This window comes from Gavialis gangeticus, unplaced genomic scaffold, assembly GCF_001723915.1.
Source record: "Gavialis gangeticus isolate Ggan-Ray unplaced genomic scaffold, GavGan_comp1, whole genome shotgun sequence".
NCBI classification, from domain to species: domain Eukaryota; kingdom Metazoa; phylum Chordata; order Crocodylia; family Gavialidae; genus Gavialis; species Gavialis gangeticus.
In genome coordinates this window covers 14271987-14278605 of record NW_017728996.1, presented here as the reverse complement: position 1 = coordinate 14278605, position 6619 = coordinate 14271987, and the positions used below count along the sequence as shown (strand labels likewise).

Sequence of the window (6619 nt, the reverse complement as noted above, 5' to 3'; positions counted from 1 at the left end):
GCTGCTGCCTTAGTGCAAACAGAGCCTCAGAGGCTCAGCAGCTTTCTTAAATGCTTAATCTGGTCAGGGGAGTGGTGCAGGGAGGCAAGTAGTGTTGGGTCCCATGCTGCACCCCTAGCAGCTCGCTGTAGCTCTTTTGCCTAGTAAGGGCCATGGTCAAAGCAGATGCAGGTGCTTCTCTTCAGCGTAAAAGAGTTCAGCTTTTGTCTGCCTATCGCCTCCACACACTTTCTCAAATGCAGCATCTGCATATCAGTAGCTGTGGTTAATTCACAGGCCCTCTCAGTCTTCATACTTCAGGGTATAAACTGATCAGCAGCTGGGGTCAGGGAGAGAACCTTTGTTTCTGAGATAAAATATTGCACAACTGCCTAGGTTCATTACAGGGGTGGGGAGGTTTACATCTTCCTCTGAAGCGTCAAGTAAAGGCCACTGCCAGCGGCAGGATAATAGAGTGGAGGGACCAACGATCTGTTTTACTGTGCATGACAAATCGGATGCCCCCGTATGAACATTTGTAGTTGCTTCAAGCCCATGTCTCTCACAGGAAACCCATTTGACACAGTGTCATCCTATTTCTTTGTGCCCTTTACGGTATCAATTTTACTCAAGGCCTTTTAGAGTTTGGTGTATTAAAGTCACCTTAGTTATCTTCAGTGCCTCTTGCTTTCTTCCATCTTTTCTTTTATATGAGCTGCCTCTTTCCATGAGAGAGTGTCTTCATCTTCCCTACTTCATTTTCTTCTCATACCCTTTAGCCACAGGAATGCTTTGCCGTTGTCTCCTGTTCAGGTCTGAGATGTGTTTCTATTGCCGCTGCTTGAAAATAGCACTATCTTTTGCACTCTTGTCATTGCCCTCTTCTACATGGACTGGGCTATAAAACGCCCTCTAATTTATTACTCTGCTACCTATGTTCCTCACCTTTACTGCAAATTGAAAACACATCCTTGTTAAGATGCACCAACTGGAAAAAGGGGCCTTGACAATTATAATGTGCCAAACAATTCATCTCAAGCACCAACATGATGGTAATAGTTCGCCATTCCTGAAGAGTAGTTAAACCTCAAATAATGAGGCTGCCAATTATCTCTTGTACTCCCCAATGCTTAGTCACAGATCAAAGTTACTTGGTAGATGTAAGGGGTATTTCCCTGTGACTGCCGGACCGGGGAAGAATTTGGCACATGCAGCTACCTACACAGTTGCTATCTCTGAAAAAATCAGGCCCCTAGTGATTAATTCTGGATATTTCATAGAGTATTAAATGACGTGAAGAGGGTGGGGAGATTAAGACTAGGAAGAGGGTGGGCCTGGGGAAAGTGAGGGTGTTCATACATGTGCTCTGGGGGTGTGCTTTAATTAGAGCAGCTCTGAGAATTGCTGTGATTAAAGCACTCCAGCAGCCTCCGGTGTCACTTATATCAGCATCCCTATGCTGAAAAATGGCAGCAGGGACGCTTTAAAGCTCATCAAATGCCACCATTTTTCAGTGCAGGGACACTGATATATGTGACACCGGAGACTTAATTAATCGAGTCTGCTCTGATGCACTGTAATTACAGCATGTTGGAGCAGCCTCATTGCACTGTATAGGCCCACATTTGGTTAAGCGTTGGACTAAACATGTTTCATAGTAAGGAGGAAGCCTCTGTCTACTGCTACTCTGGAAATTGAAGGCATAGACGATGCAGTGGCAGAAAAATTCTCTTCTCCAAAGCGTTTCTGTGCGGTGATAGTGGTGGGGATGTCAAATGAGTGTCTCACTCAGAGCATCCCAGCATGATTCTCTCTCCACCACATCAGTCATGCCTGTTGAATTTTCAAGGGATTTCTAGAGACACAGTCTTTGGTTTCCACGTAACGACCACCCTGTGCCGAGTTGTCAGATGGAATTGAACCCTGAGACCTATAGCTCCAAAGTGCAGATGTCAGCTGTGAGCCAAACAGCTCAGTTATTCATTCAGCCTGTTCTTAAATCTCATCAACACCTCTGAGACTTAAGCACCTGTTAAAGTGCTTTACTTTGTGTTTTGCTGAATCTGGCCCTTAGCGGGGAGCAGTAGCAAAGGGCTGTGGGTCAGCCCAAAGAAAGATGTGTTAGCCAGCATGTGGTACATTTACTAAGTAGTCCCCATGCAGCCATCACTCTGACATCCCAATCCAGACATCCATGCACATCCCTCCATCCCATTAAAAGATTTAAAACTCTACCACTAACTTTTAGTCTCCTCTTCCCCCCCCCTCCCCCAAAGCAATGATGCAGGTTAACTAGCAGCATGCAGATGAACTCGTGGCCATGGTTGAGTGTGAAGAGAGGCATTTTTGTGGGAGCTTTTATTCATTTTGTACAGGGAAGAAAAGTAAAAGGAATGATCTGGACCTCCTTGGCAAGATGAATGGGCTGCCAGATGCTTGCTCCCTTGATCTTTGAACATCTCCTTTAGTTATACGTAATAGTAATGCCTGCTGCTGGGCAATTAATCTAGACACTGTACAAAGACACAGTAGGAGACAATACCTGTTCCAAAGAACTTACATCTGAATTGACAAGGGGCAGTAGGGGAACGGAGAAATGAAGCAGCTTGCCAAAGGGCATACAGCAGGGCACTTACAGAGCTAGGAAGACAACCCGGGTCTCCCGGTTCCCCATAGACCAGGTTGCCTCTCTAAGATAAGCGCTGGACTCTCTCTAAGCTGACACAGTACAAGATGAAGGCTTTGTCTTTGCCAAGGCTTTTGGTCCAGGCCACAAAGAGTTTCTAAATAAATCCCTTGCAAGATGCTACTGCCTCACTTGAAAAGGCAACTTGTTCTTGTTATTTCCCATTAGCCTTTTGTGTCTTTGATTTCAAATTGGCACCAGGGAGCATCTGAAGGAATCCACCAACGTTATACAAATTGAACTCCAGAGGCACAGCAGGCAGCGAGGCATTAAATATGACTTTCTGAGCTGAGCTCTGCCAAGTTCACCTTTGCTTTCTTCCTCCTTGTTCTGGTAAGACGGATGCAGTAGGTGGCCACCGAAGAGCTGAATGAGGTAGCAGGTGGCTGCTGGGAACCAATCAGAAGCTGAATTGAGTCGCCCTTTTTATTTTTCCTATTCTTCTGGAAAAAACAAACAAACAAACAAAACCCCACTTCTCTTGCACATTCATTATGCCCAGCAAAATCTTCAGGAAACAAAGGCTTTATGCAACACAAAGCATAGCGGCGATGGAGGAAACTGGGAACTGTGGAATCGCCTTTTTCTAGAGAGTTGGATCGAGCTAATTATACCCCCCATTCAAACAGACCCGGCAGAGCCCGAGCAGCATAACAAAGAACCTCATATTTGCCTGCTGCAGCCAGTGCTATAGTATTTTGAAAAAACTAGGAAAGGCCTTATGAGAAAACAGAGGCAAAAACTGGAGAAATGTGTCATCTGCCAGATCCTAATACGCAGAGCAGGCTGGGGGGCGGGGGAGGGGTGAAAATATTTAAAAATGCAAACAAGGCCCATTGAGGCTCCACTAACACTTCTGAGAGATAATTTTCAAACTTAATGATTTTCACATTTAATTCAGGGGGAAATTAGTCGTCAGGTATTAAGACAAAGCAAGGCTCTCTCCTGTGTTTGGATTCTATACCGTTGAAGCTGCATTATCTCTGGAATAATTAAAATGCTCGCTGAAGTAGAAAATGCACTATCTGATTCATTAGCCAGATTTCCCTTTGTAAGGTAATCACTCCCCAACTCACGTCGTCTTATTGGAAATAGAGAGACGGGTCTGAAGGGATCTCAAAGCCTTAACAGATAAAGAGGGAGGAGCCAGGAGACCCTGAGGATACGTTTTGCATTTTGACACGTGCATGGCAGCGTAGTACCTTGTGTTCAGTTAATAAATTTAAGCAGGGCTTGTCTGGAAAGGCAGAGTCCAGTTCCACCCATCTGTCAATCTGTGCAGCACGCAAATAACTCGGCATGTCCAAAGGAGCTGAATCCCATAAGTGAAGGGTTGCCGTGCCCAATGGCTGCTTATAGTAGGCAGTAGGCATCTGTCTGTCTTGCGAGACAATAACATTATGCCAAGCATGACATCAGCTCACTGAAGGTAATCCTCGCTTGAAAGATAAAGCAAAACTGGAGGGCAAAAACCTTGGCAGTGTATGTAGAGACACTGAGCTGCCCGCACACCAGTGTCCCCTTCTCAGCTTTGCTGGCTTAATCCAAAGGAAAGGGAGGTGCCAGTACGTTTGAAACCAGTTTGGGCACAGGAGCTGCCAGAGCAAAGGAAATCATCCATTTATACATCTATCAGGATTTCACTCCTAGACTGGTTGCTGACCAGGGTTAAAGAAACCAGTCTACCCTATCTTCGGAGTGGACTTCGGTTCCACAACTTTTCGGCAGCCCTGTAGCCCTGGGAGCAACAGGGTAGTTCAGGTTGCAGCTCCCTCCGCGCTTGAATGCACAGAAATAGCTGTACATGCACGCAGCAGAGCACCTGGACAGTTGAGAGCATGCGAGAGAGAGAAAGAGAGAAAATACAACATTTCTCTGGGGTCCGAGGAAATGCAAGGACAGCTACAATCTGTATATGCTTATGACTGAAGAAAAATGAGCAGCTGAAGGTATACGACTGATGAGGGACACCCCAGGTTATGTTCGGAAGTGCACAGGGTACCATCAGAAGTAGACAGATGGAAGCACAGAAAAGGAAAGCTGGCAGAAGAAAGCACTGGGACATAGATTGCCTTCTTGACAATTTTTTTCCCCACGAAAAAAAATTGAAAGAAGCAAAAAGACTTTGGCTCAGACACAGTATAGCCAACTACACACTTCGAAACACCATATATCTGGTCCCCAAAATAATGAGAGTTAAAAGAAAACAAACAAACAAATATTGGTTTCTTTCTCTTTTTCTCGTCTGGTTGTTATGGCCTTGTGTTATGAGGGCATCATATTTCCAAGCTCTACAAACACAGCAGCTAAAAATCTTACCTAAATGCTGAGATTCTCTGAGAATCGTATGTATCCAGGAGCTAGGCCTTTCAGGAAGACACCAAGTATCAGAAGACTTGTGATAAAATTGCGAGAGCTGACAACACTGCTAACAGTATCATAGCTAGATAAAAAATGGCATTGAGAGCTCCCTTTCTGGCTTCTCAGAAGCTACCTCTGTCTGATCCTTGCATCTTTCAGACTCTGTGCCCATGTTGGGACAGTGAAATGGTTAGGACTTGGAATGTACTTTGTGCCCATAGCACTTTTCTTCAGGCAAACTGTTATCCCAAATATCAGAATAGTCCCCAAACAGCATAGGCAACTGGTAGGGGCGGCACGGAGGGGACACATGCCCCCACTGCAGGGCCATGCCCACCGTTGACACCACCAGCAGCTTCTGTGGGTGCTTGCCAGCTCCGTCCCCACCTCCGGTAGTTTCTGTGGGTGCTTGCCCAGACTCCAGAGGCACCAGTCACCCATGCCAAATGGTGAGATCTTTGCAAAGTCCAGCAGGAAAAAGCAAAATAATTTCCTTTTTTTTCTGAATGCAAGTCAAAATGCAACAAAGGCACCCATGTCCCCCCACCAGGTCCTGCCAACCTACTGACTGGATGCTCCGTTCCACACTCGTGTTCTTGCATGCTCTAGGAAATGGGAAGCATGCCTGTCTCGATAAACCCAGCACCCCAGCAGGCACTAGCAGGCTGTCCCAGCAGAGAGAGCAAGGCTTAAACAGATTCTGGTGGGTTTGTGAACAAGACAATTCACCCCTGGAGTCTTTTCAGTGTGCTTAAGCAATCCCAAATCAGGACAGAAGTTTCACCATCCTGGACTTAATAAGGAAGACTGAGATTCAGCAAGAAATTAGGGAAGTGCTATATGAGGCTGGTTTTTTGTAAGTGGCCTTTATTGAGCTAGAGCCTGTGTCTTGGAGAAGCATTCAGTGCTGGATGGGGATCTTTGATGTTAGGCATAGATGAGACCAGCCTGGGCTTTCTGCTTTTGGGTTGCTTAGTTCTGGAAGGCCTTTCTCTGTGTAAGGTGGGGAATTTGTCTTGGACTTCTGTGTTTGTCCCCTGAGAGCTGAGCAGTCCTTTGTACCTCGAAGGAAACACAGGGAGAAGCTTCCTGAAAATCTTTTCTTATTTTTTTCCTGCATTGTAGTGATCCCCAAGGTGACAAAGCACTTACTTTCCAACCCTGTCTTCACCTGCATCGTCCTGGCTGCCTGCATGGAGATTGCTGTGGTCGCTGGCTTTGCTGCCTTCCTGGGGAAATACCTAGAGCAGCAGTTCAACCTCACCACTTCATCAGCTAATCAGCTCTTAGGTGAGTTGTCATCTTTACTGACCACCCAACTCCTCCGATTCCTCTCACGGTAATAGCACGTTACCTTTCAATAGCTCCCTTCCTTTGAGGATCTCAGGACATTTTGAAAATTGAATACGTAGGCAAGAGAGAGGAGGTAGCTGCAGGAGCACAAAGCTGAGGCCCAGAAAAATTACATTTTTTTAAAATCCTTTATTTTGGATGCCTCCATGTTTTAGAACCTGACTGCAGTCACCAAGTTCTTTGTTTGCAGAAGCTTGCATGTCTCCATCCTTGGAGGTTTTTAAGGCCCGGCTTGACAAA

General features: G+C 45.8%; 1 protein-coding gene across 1 annotated transcript in view; it reads left to right on the top strand.

Annotated features, from left to right (window-relative positions):
• Positions 1-6619, top strand: part of SLCO3A1 (solute carrier organic anion transporter family member 3A1) — a 267397-nt gene that overhangs the window by 217755 nt on the left and 43023 nt on the right. Inside the window, exon 5 of the mRNA XM_019504044.1 lies at positions 6152-6316. Coding sequence (XP_019359589.1) covers positions 6152-6316 — 165 coding nt within the window. The remainder of the gene's footprint in view (positions 1-6151; positions 6317-6619) is intronic.